Source organism: Dermacentor albipictus, chromosome 8 (assembly GCF_038994185.2).
Source record: "Dermacentor albipictus isolate Rhodes 1998 colony chromosome 8, USDA_Dalb.pri_finalv2, whole genome shotgun sequence".
Lineage (NCBI taxonomy): Eukaryota > Metazoa > Arthropoda > Arachnida > Ixodida > Ixodidae > Dermacentor > Dermacentor albipictus.
In genome coordinates, this window is record NC_091828.1 from 2,794,429 (window position 1) to 2,819,850 (window position 25,422).

The 25,422-nt window shown below is 44.8% G+C and overlaps 1 protein-coding gene across 2 annotated transcripts in view; it reads left to right on the forward strand.

Annotated features, from left to right (window-relative positions):
• LOC135921170 (uncharacterized) overlaps positions 1-25,422 on the forward strand; it is a 266,494-nt gene that overhangs the window by 142,095 nt on the left and 98,977 nt on the right. For both annotated transcript variants that reach the window (XM_065455480.1, XM_065455481.1), the window contains one exon: positions 12,837-14,695. In XM_065455480.1, the coding sequence (XP_065311552.1) occupies positions 12,849-14,695 (1,847 nt within the window). In that variant the 5' untranslated portion in view covers positions 12,837-12,848. The remainder of the gene's footprint in view (positions 1-12,836; positions 14,696-25,422) is intronic.

Below are 25,422 nucleotides of genomic sequence, written 5' to 3' on the forward strand. Positions count from 1 at the left end.
TATGTATCGGGTAATCGGGTTATATATATATATATATATATATATATATATATATATATATATATATATATATATATATATATATATATATATATATAATAATTCGACGCATCACGCATCCGAAAAGAGCTGCCCGCGACCAGCCCAGCTAGGTTTCTTCCATTTCGTACTTCGTCGTAGCGGCTAATAGTAGATGACGATGCAGAGCACAGAGTGTGGTATGGCAAAAAAGGTTTTCTGTATGTTGTCTCGTCACCCACAGAAAATCGCCTGCCATGCTACTGGCCGTTCCTAGAAAATTGTATATGTGGCCCCCAGCCATTTGCAACACAGCAACTTTGTTTTGCGACAGGAGAGTCCAGGTGAGGGACAGGGTGGTTATCGAGATAAAGACAAACTATTTTCGGCAGTAACTTAGGAATGCATGAATGAATGCCTTCATTTATTGAGAAAAAGGAGGAGCAAGCATCAGTGGAAGCACGATTCAGCAGATTGAGAAAAAAGCAGGGGACAAAGAGGAAATCCTGGGGCTCGGGTGGCAGGCGGAGTCGCAGCTTAGGGGCGGGAGAATATAAGCAAGAGTTGGCGAAACCAGTTGAATTCCAGTGTAGATGTGTGACGTGCCGAGTAAATGGCTGGAGTCACCGCCCAGCATCCGGCCTTTGCGGCAGTACAAGCTCCCGCCGTTCATGGTAACAAACCTTTACTGAAAACCAATCTTCGCAATTACTTAATCATTAGCCATGCTTTGCCACGTATTCCTTAGTTGCAGGGTCTGTGGATTACAACTACGCTGTCCCGACAAGTTACGACCATAACGTGACACTTGCGGGTATGGATGCCACACTCGTGACTCTTACTAAACTACTACTATATTGCGCGAATACTATAAACATGGGTTTACTGGCCAAGTTAGTGAACAGATATTTTAGAACCACGTTTTTTTGCCATACATACGCTCAACGCAAGCACCATTGCAGCATGTTACCATGCGCGTCCCTTCAAGACAGAGACGCGAACGCAAACTTAAGCACGGGTTAGAACACAGGGTCTTCCGCCTCATGCCAAACATATCCAAACCAACAATATGTTAACAATCATGCAATCGTTTCTATGCAAAGAGTTTGTGTATTTAAACTTCTGGAGTGACAGTCCAATCCGCCATCTACAGGAGCGCGTGAAGCCGCCGGGGGCCACATTGTTAGAAGAAAAAGAGCGCGGCTAGAGTACGTGGCTGCGATATACGCGCGACGCAACCTGTGCTTGTACTTCTGCGATGAAAAAATACAATGAAATCCTTTTAGGAAGTATATCAGTCCGCCACTGTATGTCGCTGTTGTCAAAAATAAAATGTCATGGTGGTGGGTGCCTTGTGTTCTATGTACAATAGGTTGCGAGAACTGAAAAACACTCGTTTCCTGTTTTCTTCATTTAGTAACCTGCCGCGTGCATCGGCACTGTGATGCCCTTTCGTCAATACGTGGTGCCGGGCCGGATTGAAAAAACGACATGACCTCGAAATATAGTATTCTTATGCCATTTCTTAAAAAAAATCACTATTTGTGTATATAAGCGTTTTTGTTAAAACCTACAAAACAATATGAAACTATTGAACGGTAGGTCTCACTTTTGTCCGGCGTTTCAGTTCTAGCTGAAGAGAGTCGGGGAAAGCAAATTTACAACAAAGCTAAGGCGACCCACAATCTGCACGCAGCCGCAAGCCTACATGCGCTCCAATGAGAATAACCTGCCAAAGTTAAGGTCATGTGCCAGCTGGCGGTTCAAGCAATCCTTACTTTTTTTTCGTTTCTGCATCCGTTCTGCCTGCGTCTGCGGCAAAAACGTGAAGTGGGAAGGCAGATAAACAGATATTGGTGGAGGCAGGTGGTAGCGTAATGGTTAGCGTGCCCATCTCCTAAATGCAAGATGGTGCATTTGGGAAATGGGCTCGAATCCCGGTGGTTTGTTTGTGAAGACAGCTTTTTGTTCTCTCTGGTGATTGTGAAGCTCAGAATGAGGCGGAATCCTGACGACAAGGGGCCCCGTCAACGTAACAGAATGAGCGGGCGTGCAAGGTCACCCCTAAAGCCGAAAGCACATTCAGAGGAAATACACTATGCTCTTGTCGACAAAAAAAAAAAAAAAAACGTGATGAGTAACGAGCGGTGTTGAGCGAGGCTGCAGAGTGATCATGTCACCATGGACAGGACCACGGTCCAATCCCGGTGCTCAGCGGAAATATACATCGACAGCGTGTCAACTAGTGTGTAATTGATACTTCACTAAGGTCGTTGCGTGTTTGTGCTGTGTCTAGCAGGAGCGAGTAGCGTAAGAGATGACACCGGAGAGAAGGCGGTGAGAGAAATCCGCGAAAAGTAATTGAGGATAGCCGTATTGAACGTCGACGCCATGTTGAATAAAGCCTGCGACTTCAGTTGCCCAGCCGCCAGAAAGGCTTGAGTGGCAGCATACCAGTAGCATACTGGGCGTATTTGGTAACCACAACGATAAACACACACTTTGCGGAAGTAAACAGAGGAAAGGGACGTAGTGAGTAGGCCGCCCTTTTCAAGCTCTGGCATAGTTTTAAAAATGAATGTGGCGAAGTATGACGCACAATATAGTATATGGCAGCCCTAATGAATCAGCGTGGTGATACTTGCCCGACACGCCATGGTGCCCTGCCACCATGGCGTGTCAGGAATATAAGCTTACGAATAGGGACATCATAAGATCGAGCACAACGGCGCTTGTTGATCTTGCTTAGGATGACGTCAGCATTTCATTTAGCGCTTATTTCTGAGAAAATGAGTTGAAGTTCCGTTTATTTGCATCACGATGGCAGGCGTAATCAGGCAAACATTGACAGCATTTCATTGGAGAGTTCCTGTCTACTCTGTGGAGATTACGTATCATGAAGTTGCAGCGATGAGAGTTTTCATTGGGTACTTGAGAATAAAAACGAGCACATCAGAGGCGTCCGAGGGGCGTTTCTAGGGTTCAAGAGCACATCGCCCCCCCCCCCCCACCCACAACAAAAAAATCACGAACATACGCTTACGAATAGGAACATCATAAAATCGAGCACTACGGCGCTTGTTGATCTTATTTAGGATGACGTCAGCATTTCATTCAGCGTTTATTTCTGAGAAAATGAGTTGAAGTTCCGTTTATTTGCATCACGATGGCAGGCATAATCAGGCAAACATTGACAGCATTTCATTAGAGAGTGCCTGTCTACTCTGCGGAGATTACGTATGACAATGTCAACAAACACAGAAAGCTTTGCTTACATCGATTCGTACATACATGGGACCCGCATAATTTTTTTGCTGTCAATTTAAATGCTTAAGAATGGCACTCATCAATGCAATATTTCCATTCATAGTGAGCAAAAGAGGCTGTCGTATCCGCAATAGAATTGATTTAAATGGATTTAATCCCATGGACATTATATCGTTGCCAACTTCCGTGGGATTGGAGTCGTCAAAATGGGATGCAGTTGACAGGGAAATCAAGAGGTTGATGAACGGCAAGAAGGCGGAAGCTTGCAGAAGACCTCAGGGATAAAAATGACTTTTTGAGCAGCTTGGTAAGGGGGCCACGCAATGGTTTCCACGTCTATTTAAAATCATCCAAAATATCAACAGAGGCTGACAAAAATGCGGGCATTTTGGGAAAGGTGAAACCGCTGGAAATTTCAGGACAGCATTAGCCGAACTATAAAAGTTGACTTAAAAATAAAAAACCATAACGCTGACAGGGTGGCCAAATCCTGGCACAAATAAATCGGCTGTTGAAGCAGTTCAGCTGAAACGCAATCGTGCGAAATAAGGCGAGAATGTCGGCAAGTGTTGAACAAAGGTGAAGTAGGTCCTATGGCCGACGCCAGCGCTCGGCAGCTATCAAGCGACTGCACGTATTAGCGAGATGCCTGGTTGTCAGTAGTTACAGTATGATTCGGGTCTGAAATATTGGACGCGGACTCCATCACATCAAGTATAGTCAAGAGTTCGACGAAAGTTCGTCTGGTCAGGTAACATGATGATGAAGAAATTACGGCCACTGACCAAGTCAGGTGAAAAAACACACAGAGACGTTTCGGGACCCGTACGGGTTCCTTGATCACACTAAAAGCGGGCAAGAGCCGCAAGTCGTTTTTATGCCAAAATGTGACGTAGGGAACGGGTGTAGTTAGCAGGAAGATTTCCATCAGTCCTGTTGATATTGTTGTCAGTAGTTTGAATAAATAAAGATTCTAACAAAAGTCGCGTCATTGAATTCTTTTCCTTAGCTATTATAGCAGCGTTTTCCCAATCGATGCAGTGACTGCGATTATCGGCGTGTTCGGCAAGGGCGTTCGATACTTTTTTCTTGTTGGAGACGTCCCTTTGGTGCTCTTTTAATCTTCTCGTTAATTTGCCGGTTTCACCGATGTAGCTGCAACTGCAGTCTGCGCATGGTATCTTGTATATGACACCGGGATAATTCTTGCTTTCAAGCCGATCCTTTACGTTAACAAGCTGATTTCTCAGCTTGTTGGATGGCATGTGGGCTATTCTGAGATCGTATCTTGAGAATACGCGGCTGAGAGCTTCGCTGACGCCAGGAACATATGGGACGCCAGCGCGTTTCATGAGCGACTTGCCTTGAGACGGCTTTGGATGGAGGACCCGGGTTTCCATTTTGTCAATAAACTTCTTGGGGTAACCGTTCCTGGATAATTCGTGACGAATTTTCTTCAGTTCGTTCTGCATGTCGTGGTCACTTGAGCTAACTGCTAACTGCTGCTAACTGCTGCTAACTCATAACTGCTAACTGCTAACTACACCCGTTCCCTAAGTCACATTTTGGCATAAAAACGACTTGCGGCTCTTGCCCGCTTTTAGTGTGATCAAGGAACCCGTACGGGTCCCGAAACATCTCTGTGTGTTTTCTCACCTGACTTGGTCAGTGGCCGTAATTTCTTCATCATCCATCACATCAAATACAGTGCATTCTACGGTGTCATTCTTGGACAGATGGTACACATTCTAGCGCAATGAGGATGGGAACAAATTGTCTCACGTGTCGGCTGTCACCTTCCTCCTACTGCCAACATTCCTTCCCCTCCGTAGTTACTTAGCTTTTATTGGGTTCGGCTGCTAATCACGAGGTCTCGGGATCGAATGCCAACCACGGCAGCCGTATTTCAATGGGTGTGAAATGCGAAAACACGCGTACTTAGGGTTAGGCGCACGTTAACAATCCCAAGTGCTCTAAATTAATCCCGAATCCGCCACTACGGCGTGCCCCATAATGAAATCGTGGTTTTGGCAAGTAAAGCCTCATAATGTGTTATGTAACATTCGTTAAGGATGTCCTGGGCAGTCGCACAACACTTGAATACAATTAGGTGTCAGGAGTTGCGCATGAGGTCTTTGAATACGTCATCATCATCATCATGGGTACGCCCACTGCAGGGAAAAGGCCTCTCCCATACTTTTTCAACAACCCCGGTTATCTACTAATTGTGGCCATGTCTTCCCTGCAAACTTCTTAGTCTCATCCGTCCACCTTACTTTCTGCCGCCCCCTGCTACGGTTCCCTTCCCTGGGAATCCAGTCCATGTATAATAGCTGTGTCTTACCAGTACTCACCTACGGGGCAGAAACTTGTAGGCTTACGAAAAGGATTTTACTTAAATTGAGGACGACGCAACGAGCTACTGAAAGAAGAATGATAAGATGTAACGTTAAGGGATAAGAAAAGAGCAGATTGGGTGAGGGAACAAACGCAAGAAAATCAAGAAAATGAAATGGGCATGGGCAGGGCATGTAATGAGGAGGCAAGATAACCGATGGTCATTAGGCGTTGAATATGTGGATAGCCTTTATGGCGTTCGATAGCTGCTAGTCTACATTGCGGCTATATAATAAAGGCGGAACGGCAACATGGTAGAGAATGTGAAGAACAAGCAAATTCCGCATACATTACTGCACAATAATTTTAAATAGCGTTCTTGCTTCACGCACGCGGATAACCGCCATAGGAGACTACTTTGGAAACTAACTGCAAGTACTGTATATGTCATACCCAAGGGTGTACGTGGCCTGGTGGCCAGTAAATGGTGACGTAATATTGCGAGCAGCTTCGGCCATAGCATGCTAAGGGATGACGACACAGACTGAAGTGACTAGCGCAAGCGTGGACAGGGGACACTAAAGATGCTACGAGGACAAGCGCCCGGTTGGAAGTTAGCGCTTATCCTTGTAGCCTCTTTAGTGTCCCGTGTCCACTCTTGCACTAGTCACTTTTGCATGGTATACCAACTAGCCCGGTCTCACACCCTGCAGCGATGTAGGGACAGTTTGCTCAACTCTTGTTTCGTGACTTTTGTGTCAAGGTGAAAAACCAACATATTCATGTATATGTCTTAATACTTAAGCACATCTAGATTTGCAGCTGCGGCTGTAGCCCATGAGTGCGCATTGCAAAGTCGCTATTGAAATAATTGTGCGCACCTTAACGATTTCGATAGGGGAAAATCGAAATCCGTCCACGACGGCATCTCTAGTAGGCGCTGTGCGATGTTCGGACGTTAACAATGTGTGCCGACTGAAGAAAGGCTGCCCCGAAGTGCTTCTGATGGTTAGGCTAGCTTGTTTATTCCATAGAATGAAAAAAAAGAAAAAAAGGAAAAAAGAAGAAAAATAAAGAACCGCATCAAATCTCAGAATCAACAATTGGTCGTCGCGAGTAAACGCTGGATGACGAGTAATTTCCAGGCGACGAGCGAATACGCTTGATCAAGAACACTGATAACGCCGACGGCGTTGTGGCGAAGTTCAGTGCGCAGGGATAGCTTTTACTTTTTTTTGTTTTTGTTTGGTTGACGTCATCACGCATCACCGCGGGAAGCTTGAAATGTTTAACGCGAGTACGCCGCGTGGTGGCATTCACGCGAACTGAACCCTTGTGTCCAGAAAAGCTGGATACGAACATTTACTAAGGTGATCGGAAATATAATTGGGAACACCTTAGACATATGTGAACCAAACGAGCAGGCAGGTTTTCAATAGAATAGGCGCCAAAAAATGACAGCACACCAGAAGAAAACCAGAGAGGACAAGGCGCTACTGGCAAGTTGCAAGTAGCGCCTTGTCCTGTCTGGTTTTCTTCTTGTGTGCTGTGATTTTTTGGCGCTTATTCTATTGAAAGCTATGCACCAACTAGACCCATAACGTGTTTTACTGCAGGACCAGGCAGGATTCAGTAAAGCTACTCATAAATACACCATATTCACACTATCAATAAGGTGATAGAGAAATGGGCAAAATATAACCAACACTTATATATAACTTTCATTGATTACGAGAAAGCGTTTGATTCAGTAGAAACCTCAGCAGTCATGGATGCATTGCGGAATTAGGGTGTAGACGAGCTGTATGTAAAAATACTGAAAAATATCCATAGTGGCTCCACTGCCACCGTAGTCCTCCATAAAGAAAGAAACAAAATTCCAATAAAGAAAGGCGTCAGGCAGGGAGATACGATCTCTCTAATGTTATTCACATAGTGTTTACAAGAGGTATTCAGATACCTGGATTGGGAAGAATTGGGGACAAGAGTTAATCGAGAATTCAAGTTTATTTTCCAAACAGTATGCTGGAAGGTCCGCTGGGCTAAAGGCCATGAAAACAGCTTGACGGGGCCCAGGTGACAGTTACATGGCCGCGGCTATACAAGGTGCACAGGAAAAGGACTAAGATGCGCCGTTACAAAGGAGAAAAGAAAAAATATGCAGATTACAATGCATAATATAACATTCATAAATCACACAAATACACTAAATATACGATGCACATGACAGTACATGTGCAAATTCTGACACATAGTACCGCATATTTACCACTCGCACAAAACACTAAAAAATGCTGCAAGAAAATTAATGCTTTTAATGACCGATTTGCAAGCAGCATATAAATTATATATATAGTAGATATTTAGAAATACTTAATCTCTTACGTGCAAACAATAGAACAAAATAAAGAACGTAACTGCTATTTACTAACTGGTGGTGTTTTCATATGTGTTTAGTGTTTTTGGGATGTTGTATGCCAAATCTTGATACTTATAAATTGTGTGAAATCGAGGTATATACCATATATGGGTTTTTCTTGTACGTACTGTAATGACACGACGCTCTAGACATGATAAGGCTATAATAAAGTCCGACTGTCCTGTGTTTGAAAAGTAGAGTGTGTTCAACAAGCTGTACGAGTAAATGTTGTCAACCCGAACTATACTGAATATTTCAAACAATTTGCCAGTGGTTCCCAGACGTTCAATGTTTCCAATGTAGCGAATCATCCTTTTTTGTAGAAGAAGTACTTTATTTATGTTTGTTTTTGTTGTTGTGCCCCAAATCAACGTACAATAATTTAAATGTGAGTTAGACAATGCATGATATACTTGAACATTGGCCTTGAGCGGCAGCAGACTACGGCAGCGAGACACGACTCCTGGTACAGATGAGATTTTCCTTCATAGGTAGTTAACGTGAGCATCCCAACTTAAGTTCGATGAAAAGTAAACCCCAAGTATATGATGCGTATGAACAATATCTATTCGCTGTAGATCAAGAATTAATGGCTGGTGAATAGCCACTATTTTATTTTTAGCATGAAATATAACAGCTTTAGTTCTATTTGAAATAATATTTAGTCTATTGATTTTTGCCACGAGGAAATCTCCAAAAGTACGTCGTTAGCTCTGGATATTAAATGAGGCAGGTTAATGTCATAGATAGGTCTCGCTGAATCATCTGCGCATATTACGTACTTAACTGTTGTGTCCATGTTCACGATATCATTGATATATTCATTGAACATCAGGGGACCCAGAATGCTCCCTTTCGGTACACCGCAAGTGAAAGGTAACACCGCAAGTAAAAGGTAAGAATGACGAGCTACATTTATTAATATGTACACTCTGAAATCTATTTTGGGGATAAGATTCTAGTAAAGGTAAGCAACTACCACGAATGCCATTTGATTCTAGTTTTTGCAAAAAAATGCTGCGGTCGAGGGAATCAAAGGCCTTGCTTAAATCGTGAATTCGTTTTTTTCAATGCAATGAACTATAGCTTCTTTCAGTGTCAGCAGTGCAGTTTCGGTAAACCTGCCGCTTCGAAAGCCAAACTGTGCATCTGTTGGAACATTAAATTTATTGAAGGATCACGTAATTCGAAAAAAGATACTTTTTTAGGCACTTAGAGAAGACAGGAAGGACAGAAATAGGTCTGTAATGTACATTCTATGTTATGATGATGATCATCATCATCATCATCAGCAGCAGCAGCAGCAGCAGCCTGGTTACGCCCACTGCAGGGCAAAGGCTTCTCCCATATTTCTCCAACAACCCCGGTCATGTACTAATTGTGGCCATGTCGTCCCTGCAAACTTCTTAATCTCATCCGCCCACCTAACATTCTGCCGCCCTCTGCTACGCTTCCCTTCCCTTGGAATCCATTCCCTAACCCTTAATGACCATCGGTTATCTTCCCTCCTCATTACATGTCCTGCCCATGCCCATTTCTTTTTCTTGATTTAAACTATGATGTCATCTCCTCCCTTAAAGATTTCTGATGCTCTGGCTCTTTTCATAGCTTCTGGAAGAACTTCAGATTCGATAATTAAGTTAAAGATATGAGCAAGAACTTCTGTGATGAAATGCATAACGTGGTTTATAGGAGAGATCCGCAAATTATCGGCATCAAGTGATTCAGTATTTAAGCACATAAAAGTGTGAGACACTTCATTTTTATCTGTTGGACCAAGAAAGATGCTCTGCTTCATATTACCGCGTCCTGTAGCCAATTTCATATGTTCATTACCAGGAGTTACTGCGTTTAAGAAGTGGTTGTTGAAGTGATTTGCGAGTGATGTGCCAGTTAAATCGCGACCGCCAAGTGTTAAGTATTCTGGCAGAGCATGTTTATTTTCACGCCCAAGTATATTATCGATGAGCTTCCAAGTGGCGTTAAATCATTGTCGACCAGCATTTTCAAAAATACGACAATAACAGGCTTCTTTAGCACGTCTGAGTTCTGCATTTAGTCCATTCCGAAGTTTCTTAAATTCTCTCAACTCTTCCATAGAGCGTGTGCGCAAGAATGAATGATAACAGATATTTTTACTTTTTGTCCTATTCAGGTGCTCACGGGTGACCGAAGGTTTTTACACTTTTTCACAGGTTTGAAAGTTTTGAAAGGAAAATGTTTCGCGTAGATACGAATAAAAAATTTAATGAAGTCATCGTAAGCGTCATTTGCAGTTTTTTTCTCCTTTACAGTGGACTAGCTTTGATTCATGATGTCGTTTTTGAATAAGTCAATACTCTCAGCTGTTATTTATTGAATAATGAGCTGCTCCGGTCGTAAATTTTTGTATAGTGGTTCGTTATCGTAATTTAGTTAAAATCTTAGTTGAAATGAATCAAAAGAAATTGGCATGGGCCGGACATGTAATGAGCATGGAAGATAACTGATGGTCAGTAAGGATAACGGACTGGATTCCAAGGGTAAGGAACCGTAGCAGGAGGCGGCAGAAAGTTAGTTGTGTGGATGAGATTAAGAAGTTTCAGGGACAACATGGCCCCAGTTAGTACATGACCGGGGTAGTTCGAGAAGTATAGGAGAGGCCTTTGCCCTGAAGTGGCCGTTCCCAGGACGATGATGATGATGATGGTGCAGGGTGCAGGAGGCGCTGCGGAAGCGGTCGACCGTCAAACAGACACTTCTGTGCCAGCCGCATTAACTTTACGGCTATGGTATTTATAGCGGTCGAGCTTTTAATGCCAATGGCGGCAGCCGCATTTCGACGGGGGCGAAATAGAAAACGCACGTGCACTTAGATTTTGGAACATGTCAAAGCATATTACGGTGTCAAAATTAATCCGGAGCCTGCCACTACGGCTTGCCTCATAATCTGAGTGTTGTTTTGGCACGTACAGCCCCATAATCCGATTCCAGTTTAGCAAGTCTGGCACAATTCGATGTGCGATGTGAAGAAATGACAACGCCTCAAGCCACCACCTTTCCCTGTGTGTTCTTTGTGCTACGCAGACATAGAGCAGTGGCGAACGCAAAGTAACGTTTAACATCAACTCACGACTCTCGTGCTAGCCAAAAGATTGAAGAAATTAAACTTTAGCCGTCAACATCACCACTGATTATCATCAATCAAAGCATCCAGCACGGAAAACCTCACTTACATCGATTCCCACTGTCCGTGGGATCTGTATAATTTTTTTCATAGACTTTCATTTTGATTAATTTATAATTTATTTAATTCATTTATTAGGTACAAGTAATTTCCCCTATGTTGTCCTTGGTTACGGTGTGGGCTTGTTACGGTATCACTGGGAGTGGGGGATACAAGCACAACGCGCATGTGTAGTGAAACTTGGACATTTATGTTTCTTTTTGCAGAACACGTAGGTATTACGTGCGTGTGAAAACTCTACCAGCCAATCGTCTAGACTGAACCTCTGTTAGTGCGCACTCTGTGTGGTTTGTGTGAGGTCGCTCCTATGCAGGAACAGCCTGTTACGCAATACATTGGAACACGAGGAGAGTGCCAAAAAAGTTTTTCGCGTTTAATTTTGTCATATTCTCGTCTTCCCTACCGTTTTCTATTTATCCCGTAAACAATTAATCTGATCCCTGTGGTATAAAGTTTGTAAACATGGAGAAGATGCCTCAGAAAGGCTGGCCAACGTTTCGATAGAAGGACTTATCTTCGTCAAAGGCGGCCTGTATTTCTTGCACTTTCGTTCACACATAATTTGGGAACACGTAAGGCAATTAAAGTATTAGCCAAGAAGCTAAGGTGAGCACTGTAAAGCTTACACTTTTGTGAAGCGAGCAGGTCAGTGCTTCGGACGTATTCACGGAAGAAATTGCGTGTTCTTTTTTTTTCAATAGAATAGGCACCAAAAAGTGACAGCATACAAGAAGAAAAAGAGACAGGACAAGGCGCTACTTGCAACTGTTTGTTGAAATGACAAGTGGCTGATTTTAAAGCCATGAGGAGAGGAGAATGAAAAAACAGGGACACTGAATATCTGAATGCGCACGTGCGAGAACACTGAAGATATAGGGAATCACGCTTAATCTAAATATAAAACTTATCTAAAAACATGCTTTCATTCGTGTATATATTCAAAGACGGGGTACTGACACAGTGTGACGAAGGGGTGGTATACCACATTCCATTGAAGTGTGAAAAAGAGTATATCGGCCAAACTGGCCGATGTATTAATGAATGCCTGCACGAGCATAAGCTTTCATTGAAAAATGGATATGGTTCTAACTTGCCGCTGCATTGCAAGGCCTGCGGAAATGAGGATGAACGGGTATGTGAAGCGAGGCTTCATGATACGACAATCATAAATAAAAGTAAATATTTTGTTGCGCGTGCATTGTTGGAGGCCAACGAGATTAAGAAAAGAGGGGACAACTCTGTCCGTACCCTATCTTTGAATATATACCCAAATGAAAGCATGTTTTTAGATAAGTGTTATATTTACATTAAGCGTGATTCCCTATATCTTCAGTGTTTTCGCACGTGCGCATTCACATATTCAGTGTCCCTGTTTTTTCATTCTCCGCTCCTCATGGCTATATAATCAGCCACTTGTCATTTCAATAAACAGTTGCAAGTAGCGCCTTGTCCTGTCTGTTTTTCTTCTTGTGTGCTGTCACTTTTTGGCGCTTATTCTATTGAAAGCTATGCACCAACTAGCCCCACAACGTGTTTTACTGCAGTATCTTTTTTTTTCTTTTTACGCAGGGTGATAGCTCCATGTGTACCGAAGGTACAGCTCCGGTTTTCAGCACGGGGCAGGTGGAATCAACTGGCCTTCGCTTGGCGAATCTTGATGGCGCCATGGGGCACATCTCGGGAGCAGCCATCAATTTCCGTTTTCCGTGCACCATTGCCGAAGGTCGCACTTGCCAAATTGTTAGGCACTTGTCTGTCTGGAACGAATTCCTGTGCCAAGCTCACCTGGAATTAAGAGAACTGCCTGCTCTCCGCTCACAGCTTTGTCTGGGTGGCTTCGACGGTCCACATCCCGTGGACACCTTGCAGGACCAGTTGCACGAAGCCGCTACCTTGGTGTACCTGTTGCTAACAAACCACACCTGTGTAACCGCCCTCGACATCGGTCCTCTCCGCCTAAACGAGTACGAAGCGCTGCTGTGCAGCTCGCTTCAGAAGAACATTTCCATCAGAAACCTGAAGCTGCGATTCCCCAGACTTGAGGTTCCCAAAGCTATTTGCAGCCTTATGTCTTCTATGAAGATGCTGGAAAATCTTGAGTGTTGTTCAGTGACTGATTGTTCTGAGCCATTTCTTAGAGCTCTTACAAAGCTCCTGGTGGTGACCTCGTCACTCACTGTCCTGAATCTTTCAGAACTTCCCATGAAATGTCGAGCTTCTAAAGAGTTTCTAATTGCGCTCAGAACCAACTCTTCGGTGAAAGAAGTTTCATTACACGGCTCATCTTTAAATGAAACTTCAAGAACAGTTTTCAGAGACTATCTATTGTGTACGAAAACACTGACAAGTCTCAGCGTTGTTGCAGACAAACAGCACAGCCACCTGCCACTGTCCTCAATTCTGGAGGATCTGCTCAAGAACAAAACATTAGCTCATTTGAATTTCACGGGTTTTGCTATAGATACAAAGGTCGCAGAACTGTTAATGAAATTTATGGCTGTAAATATGGTCCTCCGCTCCTTCAAACTTATTTCTTCTCAGGTAAATTTCGGTCCACAGTTGCAGTCAGTAGCTGACTATTGGCTTATGGCACTCCATGAAAATGAATCACTGAAAGAAATAAGACTTCCTTATAGCTTACTGGGACCAGAGCAGTGGTGCCTGCTTTTCGCTGTGTTACAAGCGAAAGCAAACCTCCAGAAAATCGTTATAGAACTGAACACCGTTGATACCGAGGATTTGACTAGGACATACGAGGCCTTGAAAACGATGCCAGAAGGGAAAGTTTCTGTCGTAAACAGTCACATATGTTGCGTTTTTTATTTTTGCAAATGCTCAACATTTTCTCATTTCTCTTCTTGCCTAGGCTTTGGAACTCAAGAACAGTTTTTGAAATCTTTACAACACATACCATTGCTTAGCCGAGTTACGTCAGTCCACCTGGACATATGGATTTCATTTTTTGATGACGTTGTATCATCTGCCATCACCCATTATATTGAGGAAACGACTGCGCTGAAGACACTGCATCTGATTTCGTGGTGTAATAACATCTTTACGCAGACCACAACTCCTCTTTGGCGGGACATTGTGGTAGCGCTGTCTTGTAACGCGACCATAAGTGAACTGCGCTTGCGGGCAGTGTGCATGAATACAGAAGACGTGGCACTACTGGCGGCTGTTGTGGCGTCGTCTAAGCGCATCCAGAACTTCCACTTCATACCGCAACGTACGAGCTGCGCCTTCGCCTTTCTTCAGGCTTTGTCAAGTGGGGTAGCCGAGAACACGACACTTCTAAGCTTTACTCTGCACTGGGGTGTAAACGGAGACATGGTGAAGGCCTGGTTCGCCGTCTCAGACGCGACACGTCGCAACTCCGGCCTGGTGACTCGCGCTGCTCAGTTCGTCATTGGGGCTCGAAACGACAGGTGAGCAACACTTAGGCTGCCTGCTCTATGCACGCCTGCCTTTAATCCAGTGATGGCACATATTTTTACTTGAAAGTTTTTAGTACGACAAGAGGCGCTCGACTACGTTATGCAGATTTTCGCGGTGGCTTAGAAGATGTTTATCCTTCACTGACTTCATATTTACTGCAGATTCGTGGCATATTAGGTTTGATTTTTTGGAAACAATGAAGTTTGAAGGGCATTCAGGAAATACAAGAACATTGCTAAGTACTTGTTTATTTACCTCTTTAGAGGTGTTATGATAAACACGCACAGCGTTTTCCCGCTGCCCTGTGAGAGCCAAAGACAGTAACAAGTCTATATTTGCTGGTAATTTGGGTCATGCTTTGCACAAAGTGTAAGCTTGCTTGTAATGTAAGCTTGCAGGTCATGCTTTGCATAAGGTGTAAGTGGGAATTGGGCAGGTTAGGAATAGCGCTTGTAGAAAAGTTTTTATGCGAGCGCTCCAGAGGTTTGCAAGTGAATTTCACAAAACCGACGTATTTTTCCCAATGTACTGGGAGAGCTCAACGTCCTACACATTCGAAATGCTGTGGAAATGCGGGCGAATCTTCACGAGTTCTTGCTAATTGCAGCCTTTAAAAAAATGGCACAGTATTGCCCGAAATGTGAAACAGCGATTGCGATAGCAAATTATTGGACAGCCATACGAACTACGAATAGTAGTTCTATCGGCGGAGTAAACGTGTGAACATTCACTTAATAAGTAAATTAAGAAGCATGGTGTCACCTGCACTCAGGCAAACATGTACACATCTCAGAGTATGAGTGCGGACACTCACTTCCAAAACATTAGCGTCAGGAATAGCGAATTGCCCTTCGTGCTGCCACTCGCTAAACGTGAACTAAGCGGCAAGACCACAGCGTACAGGAAGCCATCAGACCTCGGTGCAGCTAGACTTCGTACTCACAGCAGATTATTTTCAAAATAGGGTGCACATTGTCGCGCTGAGCCATGCCATATGCTGCTCCGGTTCAAACGGAATGCCCCCGCCCCAATCTCTCCTCTTCATGCTTCCTTGCGCGTGGTGGATGACGGCGCGCTTCCTACTCAGCTTTCTTCCTTGTACGCGCGAGATCAAGCGAGTATACTTTTTTCACCCGCACGTGCAAAACAATGCTTGCGGCCGTGATGTCGTGGCTCTTGAACTTTATACGTAACGTGAGGGAGACGGTGACGATGACGGAGGAAACTCGCCTGTAGTAGACATATAATTGCTATAGCAATAGAGTTTGCTTAAGCAGCTGCTCGGGCGTATAACCCGTAATCACCAATTTGTTGCAATGTCTTAGAAGTATTTATGACACGTAGCTCTGAATAGGCGACGATAAGGGCCAAGTTAGGCTTGAAGTATAGTGCTGAATAGGGCTGAATACTAAGCTTTGCGAGAAATTCTCCGAACCCTCACTTGATCACCATTTTCACGCGTTATACAAGATTCGGAGCAGCTTTCAGGAGTGCCAATGAAAAGTTAAACTACTCACTTTGTTTAATGTACACGGATTGAGAAAATATTTTTTCTACCTCCACGCAGTAAATCGAGACCATGCGTGACTTCTGAAACTAAATGAATAATTGTTCCCCAACCGACGCCTATTTATAGATTTTTCCGAAGCCTACAACAAGGTTTCTGTAAATATTGTTGTTTAATTGGGAACTGATTTTAAAACACCTAAGGCTTATAGTCTGGTTGTCAAGATAGCTTAATAACATTCACCAGTCACGTAATTATCAAAGAACACGCCTCCAGCGAATAATAGCTGCACTCCGGCGTCGCGCAGGACTCGATGTTTGGTCCTCCTTTAGCTTTTTATATTTATATATGATGTAGTAGATCTTGGAAAAAAAAGACCTCATATTCATTACACGCAAGAGACTTCCTATAAAATTCCTGTATTGTACCTGTGGGACCCATAATCTGCGACCCATACCTAGTACAAACTTGAACTAGTGCAAAAGAAGGTTCTTCGCGTTGTTTACAATTTGGACGTACCTCAATAATACAAAATAAAGAAATCTAAACTTGATTCTTAGCGCAAACCCTCGCATGTCTTAGCTAATATTGCTATAATAAATAAATCATAAGAAGTCAACAAACGACGACAACAAGGACAGCTTCTTATAACATGATTATTAAGTATCAGGCCCCTCTGTCAACCACCGTTCTAGTTGTTTTTTACACAACGGATATCTGGAATCTGGCAACATTGATGCCCTCAGGTAGGATATGTGGGTTTGTTCACCAGTTTCCTTCACCCTAAAAGATTACAAACTCGGGATGCCTGCGGCAGAAAGGATGTTCCACATCCGCCACCAAGATTTGCGAGTGGTGGCGCTGGCTAACATTCCCAAAATTAATTTTAGTAGTAACACATAAATACCGAAGAAAGTGAATGGAAGAACGGTGCCGCGGTAGCTCAGCTGGTTGGAGCATCGCACGCCTAGTGCGAAGGCGTGGGATCGCTCCCTACCGGCGGCAGGTTGTCTTTTCATACACAATCACTTCCATTTATTTAATATTTATTTCATTCAATTAGTAATTACAAGTAATTTCCTCTAAGTCTACCTCGGTGTCATTTTTGCTGGCTTTTAATGATATGACGTATAATAACTTTATTTCTGTCGTATTTAAAGTAATTAATGATCGTTTCCTTATTCTACGTCACAGCGACGCTTGTTTCTGTTGTGATATTTACTTTCTGTATTGTTCGTGCCTGTTTACTTGCTGTACTCTGTACTTTGTAATGTGCTATACGCAGCGTAATCTAACTTATGTAGGTATTTATCCACTTGGTAAAATTGACAATTGGGAGTGAAATATAGACAAATAAAAAAAAATGAAAATGACTGGACATGGGTGATGCTTTCATGAAGTAAACAATATGTGGATTGAATACAGCCGTTGTAGTAATTCACGTATTCAAGCACTCTGGAACAAATTACGTCTGTTTTCCGAACGGCGTCGGATTTATCGCGCTATGTTGAGATTGATTGTACCCAAGATGAAGTTGGTAAAAAGTGGGGCAACATTGTAGGCCGATATGATATGATGATAAATGTCTTCATAAAAGACAGAATTTGTGGAAATTCTTTCGGCAACGGCTTCGAGTCGTGTATATGCCGCTTTACATGGTCTCCTAGATTGGTGCATTTCGCGAACGTAGACGCAGGTTCGCAGTCACTAGAAATAGGGGCCATCAAGTGGTGCGTGTTGGAAAAGTTTCACGTTGATGGCTTGGTTTCAAACGCTGGAAGTAATTACTGAATGAAAGCCTTTTTTTCCATTTTGCCTATTTCTGTGCACTTCACGAGGTCCGTAGGGGATTTCTACCAGCTCTTTGTTGAAGTCAACGAGACATTTGGTGTGCATTTTGTTAGGAGAGAGGTTAGCCTATGGGTAAAGCGCCGAGAAAGGTCAAAGTGCGTGGTCCGATAGCGGCATTGCAATATATATATATATATATATATATATATATATATATATATATATATATATATATATATATATATATATATATATATAATGAACGACGTAAAAATCAGCCCGCCACTCAGAGAGACCAACAACTGCCGCCAGCATTAAATTTGCTGAATATCAGGGTAGGCGAAGCAACATTATAATCAAAGCGCATGCGCAGGTAAACAAGTCCGTTCATACGCACATGTTTACAGCATCTGAGAAAAAAATGGCACCAGTAGCAAGGTTGCGTTGTGCTCGAAGTGCTCGAACTTTGTTCTAAATACACGGTGGTGCGACACTTAGCAGGGCGCAGCACCCAGGGCACCTCCGGATCGACAAAAGGGGCGCTGCCCTAGCAGTGTTCATGCGTCTCACAAGCCTGGCGTGATTAGCGCTGCCAGCGATGCCTGCACGCACTCTAGCTCGACGGTGCAGCCAATGGAAAACCATCAGCGTCAACGACCCGCGAGACATTCGATAACGGTAGTTCGATGTTTACTGCTCAGACCAGGTTCTACACACAAAAAGATGAGCAGTGACTTAAGCGCACTTACAGCGTGCGCAGCCGCAACGCCCATGCCAGTAGCAGAAGGCAGAATGCTGCCCTTTCTCTGTCAGCGTGACGAGTAAGCGGAGCGTTGACGCTGCGCCGTCATCATCTCGCCGCTTTTGTAATCAAGCGCACTGGACCTTTCTGTCTCAGCTTTATTCCTCTTCGCGCGAACAGCGCACTCGCCGTCAACGGGTCAACACGATGGCATCGGTGTCAAAGTGGCTGGAGCGTTGGTATATTTCTTATCGCACTTAAAAGAATAAATCAGCGAAGCTCGCCAGGCCTATTCGCTGAATCTTAACGAGCTAATTTCTTCCGGTGTAAATCGTACGAGTGGTAAAATTTGTCACCTATCAGTGCTTTGGCACGCCGTGCAAGACCTGAAATGGCAGCGAACCGACTCCCCTGCGATGTCTGTTAAGCCCTAAATACAGACTGACGTAACGTGAACGCGCGCACACGTCACGTCACGTTGGCGAGATCAACAGCGTCTGTAGTTCGACCGATGCCTCGACGCACTGGCGTCGCCAACGTAACTGGACGCGGCCAACGCGTTCCGACGCACCCGCCGTCTTACGACGCTCGCCCTCGCGCCAATAACGTCGGACTATAGACGCGACTTTAGGATCACTGGCGTCAGCGCCCGTAAACCTAGATCGCTTGGCGATACTGAGCCTCAACATTGTCCTGCAAATCTTTTATTTTTGAGTTAGAATATTTAAAACAAAAGGCGTTCGCTACGAATCAACATTTCTGTGAAAGTTCTATGCGCACTGCAACTGTCAATAATTTTGACGAATAATACACTCAATCCTGCAATACCTTGACGAACTGGAATGTTTTAATAATGTAGCATCTCTCAGGCATACCGGATATTCTATACGGAACATCACAAAAGCTCCGATTATGAAGACAACCGAGAAAAATGACCTGGAACGTCTGTATATTTGCTTTCGCAATAAAATGAATATTCAAGTGCTTAAAAGCGTTGTAGGACAGATATCAGCTACGTTTCCCGAGCTTGTGAGAGAACAGTGAGCTATCACCAAAGAAAAATGAAAAAAAAATGTCGCAGTTTCGCCCGAAAGGCGAAACTTCGATTGCAAATGAATATACGACCATACCAAGTAAGCATATTAGTTTTATCGGCAGCATAAACTTGTAAGCATGGCCATACTAAATAAATTAAAAAGCAGGGCGTCCCGAGCGCACAAGCAGACATGAACACATCTGACTCGATGACGGCGGAAACTCGCTCTCAAAACGCTGCATTGAGGCAACACAGCAGCAGCGGCGATCGCATTGACCTTCGGGCTACCGGTCGCATGAACGCGAACTAAGCCGCGCAAAGTTAGCACAGCGCGGACTGTGTACCCGTCGCAGATGGCTTTCAAGACACAGCCGCCTTGCCAGGTGCACGACGCCCCCTCCATCTCCCCCCTTCGCGAATCCTTGCGCGCGAGAAAAAGCGGCGCTCTTCCTCCCGCTTTCCGCCCTTGCATGCGCGAGACTGACCACCTCACGGGTCAGTCTCGCTCGCTTTCACTCGCAGGTACAGCATAACGCGCGGCAACGCTTTTGTTGTGACATGGAGACGCGCATTTCTGTCTTCGGCGTCGCCGTGAGGTTCCATATGAGTGAAAGCGCGAGCCGGCGAACGCGGCTTCCGTGCGCGAGCGACGAACGCCGCCCAGATGCGTGCCTTCTCCTGTGGCGCCCGAGCTAGGGGGTGTCTGGCGAGGGAGGAGGGGGCGTTATCTTCGGGTGGCTACCAGGGTGCCTAGATGTCCTCTCCACCCGCCACTCCGTGCAGAGTGGACACAACCGCGGCATCTGCTACGGCGTTGGCTACGCGAATCGCGGACGCCGTAGTGGACGCCATAGTAGACGCCTTTGGCGGACGTCGTAGGGACGCGTTGTCGGCACTGGTGTCTTGAAAGCTATCTGCGACGTGGCCAAATTGCGTGCCCTCGCGGACCTCATCTCCAACGCGATCGGCGATGTTTGCAGATTGCGCATATTGCCGATAGCTTCGTATGCGCCGTGCTTTGGACGTTTCGTTTGCATTGAAGCGACAAATGCACGGAGGTCAATTGGCTCGCAGCTGCTGCCGCGATTCCTAACTCCAGCACAAACAGCTTCCGCTGTCATCAGGCGATATGTGTTCATGTTTACTTGTGCGCGCGTGACACTGCGCTGGTTAAGTTAGTTAAAACACATTGACGGGCTGGTTGTATTAAGTACATGATAGAATATGCTAGCGCGACTGAACAAGGACGTTGAAAAAAGCAGACACAAAGATAGCACCTTCTCTGTGTGTCTGTTTCTTTCTACGTCCTCGTTGAGTCACACATATACATTCTACCATTGTTAATTTAATTAGTAAGCGAATGTTTACATGTTTATACGGCCGCTAAAACTGCTAACCTTATTTCGTACAGCAATATATAATTTGCTATCGCAATCGGTGATTCGCCTTTCAGGTGAAACTGAGACTTTTGTCCTTAGAATTTATACGTCCCTCATGGCAACGCCGACGGCAGAAATGCGCCTACCATTGGGATTGCAATAAAAACTTACGTCAGCCCAATGGGGCGAACCGGTACCATCGACTGTAGCTCACCAAACGGACTGAAAGCAGCAACTAAATTCAACTTCTTGTTTCGGTAAGAGGCGCGTAATTTGTATGATATAGGTGGTAGCTGTTGCACACAGCTGCGGTCCGCTGCGTTAAGTTAGTGTGGTCTTTTTGCTCAGCGTGCAGTGAGAAATTCGAAAAGATAGAGGCGAGATGTCTTATGAAATCTAAATATATGTACCTTGCTTTAAACAAATTGGCTCTTCCTTCTATTGCTCTGCGTTCTTCTATAGGGGTGTTACCGACGTACACCCTGGTAGATATAAGAAGCTGCACCTGACGGCTTCAGCTCAAAAATTTAAGTTAAAAGAATCTGTCATTCCTATATTTAAACCTAATACAAAAACTACCTAAACAGGCGAAACTTGTGAAAATAGTGAACGGGCAAGATTGCGAAGAGGATAATTTGCTTGTATGAACATGGCGTACAGAACTCCGGTGCATCACATACGAAACACTGTTACATACTAAACGACAAAAACATCTATTGATTTTGAAGAATTACGCCATTCAGCGACATTATTTCCTGACTCTACAAACTCGGACAACGGACGCGTATTATTCGACACAATATTTAATCCGCCACACAGAGAAGCAAAGTCAACAACAGATCGAGGGCACTCCCATAGAGCCCAGCCACCGAATTAACTGTAGCGGTACTGATGTAAAAATTGAACGTAATTTTCGTTTTAGGTTTCAGGCCCGCGCATGTTTGATGCTAGCTAATGCGCATTACTCTTGTTGCGAGGATAGGCATGGCATTTATTTTTGTTTCTGATAAACCGCGCGCTGTCTAGGTGTGGACGACTAGAGGCGCATTTCTGTCGTCGGCGCTGCCGTGATGGTCCGTATTAATTACGGAACATCACGGTGATTACGGTAATTACGATGATGATAACACCGTCGCCGCACGCCCTTCGCTGTATGTGCGAGTGAAAGCGTGTGAGGTGGGCTGAACATCGGCGGCTCATCGCGCCTGCACGAAAGGGAGGAAAGCGGGAGGGAAGCGCGCCGTTGTGTGTCGCGCGGGGCACCCTGCGTTGCGAGGCGCCGGGAGGATGGCAAGGGGGCAGTGGGTGACGGTATACTCCGCCGGCAACGGCGTATGTGGCAGCTGCACACGGTCGCGCGGCCGTATCTTCAGAGCGATCTCCATTCAGCGCACAATCAAGTTGCGTCGATGGCTCGTACCTTTGTGCGTGCTGTGTGTTATCGCCACTCAATTTGTATTGAAGTGAGGCAGAGTTCGACGGACACTTGCCTCCCTACCGCTACCGCGCTGCTTCACAGTAGCATTTTGACAGCGTGTCCACAGTGATAGGGTATGATATATTTATGTTTGCTTTGCGCGCATACATCAAGCATGTCAGTTTAATTAGCGAGCAAATGTTAACAAGTTGATACGGCCGGTAATGGTACTATACTTACTTGGTATCGCTGTCTGCTAATGTGCTATCGCATTTGATGCTTCGTCTGCCGGGCGAAACTACTACTTTTTTTTTATTTGGTAAAATGAATGCCTACGATGGCCAGCGCTCTCTACAGGCCTTAATCGACGCCAACTCCGGTACAGCTGTAATTCAATAATATTGGCGCAATACGCCTTTTTTATTCAGGAGAGGTTTATTATGACCGATAACAGCTCTCGTTTTGGGCTTCTTGCACATTCCATTGTCATTGCACCCCAGTACACCTCAGTAGCTCCCGTACAAAAATATACTGGTCCGAATAAGTTAGAAACGTAAAAACAAGCACCTGTCGTGCTATTTATACCTTACAGGACAACTGCGTGTACAGGCGCAGCGTGTGAAAGTGTTAAACGGATGATATTAGGGACAACAATTATTCGCTTTTACGAACATGGCGTAGACAACACCTAAAATGAATAAATTCTGGGGCTTTATGTGCAAAAACCACGGCATAACTGTGAGGCGCGCTGTAGTGGTGGACTCCGCATTAATTTTGCCCACTTTGGGCTCTCTAGCGTGCACCAAACACATGGCAATGGCGGTTTTTTATTTCGCCATCATCGGCATGCCGCCGCCGCGGCCGGGACAAGAAGCAGCGCCCTCTTGATTAGCACCGTAACGCCAAAGTCCCTACGCGACCACTCCGCGTGTAGAAAAACACATCTGACCCTCACTATGCATTCAATACAACGAAGACATTTAATTTTCAATTATGCACCCATTGCCGGACCTTTATTTCCTGCTTTAATAAGCAGAAGTGCATGGGCCACTCTGCGTTTTGAACAATTTAGCCGTAGTCTACACGATGGGACGCCATGTGTACGGAAATTACCAGAACAGGCTCCTCGCCAAACGCTTCTACGCGCACTCACAACAAATACGTTGGTACAGAGCATGTTCTCGGTCGTTCATAAGACTTAGATTTGGTTGTACATGTTCCTTGTTTTCGAGCTCCTATACGATTTATTTTTTGCCCATCAGTCTGCCGGCGCAAGCAAGACGCTACCGTGTTATAACTCCTAGCAGGCAATCGTGTTTTGGGGAAGCATGAGTACCGAAGAAGTGAAGTGTTTTTAAGGGCTATACAAAGCGTCACAAACTTGGCCCAGTAAGATAGAGAACAGAGTTTGTGTTAGCTACACAGAAAAAAATAATTTACGCAAGTACTCCCCACCGGACAACTGCCGTATAATGCGTATCATTCTTCGCAATTATTAGTAAGGAAGCTTGCACTGTAGTCTCCATGTCAAGACTACCGTATTTTAAGAGATAAGCAACTGCAAAGAGTATCGCGCATATTGTGGCGATTTCCTTAGTAAAGCTTTTTTAGAGCGCAGGTATTAACTCTTTGCGGTCCGAAACTTTTACCCACTTTCCGGCTGCCCTGGTCTGAAACTATTTTGCCTGTTTCTGGAGCCGCGAATAGAAGCACAAACTGTGCAAGAAAAACTCACAGGCTATTTATTTTTTCTTTCATTCTGCAGGCAACTCTGTTACCGATATTTGATCAGCGTGTGATTCCGTTAGAAGCATTCTCCTGTGTGCAGGCTAGGGGAGTTACTGTAGGTTATGCAGAAAAGCACAGTTTCCCTCCTGCCTCCTTTTGTTTTTCAATCGCTACAAACAGCACAGTCCTTGCTGCTTCGGGCTGGGAACTTGTAGATTAAATGGCTCCTCCCATCTACCTCTTCCTCGCACTCCTTCCGCGCAGACGGGCCCCGCGTTTTGGCACTAGCCCTCATGTCACCCACCCGCTTTTCGGTGAGGTTGCGGTTGTACTGTAGGTGTCGCTGTTTTTTCTCGCCATGATTCTGTAGCTGTGTGCGCCTCAAGATAAAACTATTGAACATGGAAACCTCTAGAATCTAGAGAAAAAGCTTTCGCCCCCATTTTATAGTGTTTCGACAAAATGCGTAGCTCGCACACTAATGATCCGCATGGTCAACTGCACCCATGTTTTCTGTGTAGTCACATTTAGTAAAGCACATATGACCACTGGTTTCTTCATCGTCATTTTTTTCCTACTGCTTGTGTCTTTGTCACTTCTTTGAGAGATACATTGTGGGCGGAAGTAAACATGGCAACTTGACGATTGTATCGCCAAGCAAGCACCATGTAGGAGTCTCCTTTTCTGTAAGCGGCCACTTTGCCGCTTTTCAGCTATTTTCCTGACCTGCTGTGGCATTTGCTTGTGATTTGGCATCTTGGTACCAGTCAATAATACTCTCTGTGGAAGTAACTCCTCGGCAAGCATTGGCGAACTGTAAAATTTGTCGGTGTAGAGGTGGTAGCCACTCCCCAGCGTAGCTTGCTGCACTTTCTGGAGCAGGTGCAGAACAAATCGGCAGGTGAAGGGGAGCTTGGGGAGGCTAAGACTAGGAGTTGTGCTGCCGTAGTAGGGCTCAATTGCCGAAACGTGCCCCGTTTGGTAGATGGCAAGTGCGTAAACACGCATGCCCCATTTGGTTGGCTTTTGCGAATCACAGCATTTGAATGAGACACGGCCCTCGAATCCAACGGTGCTCTCACCGATGCAAATTTCGGGGCCGGCTCTGAAATGGTCT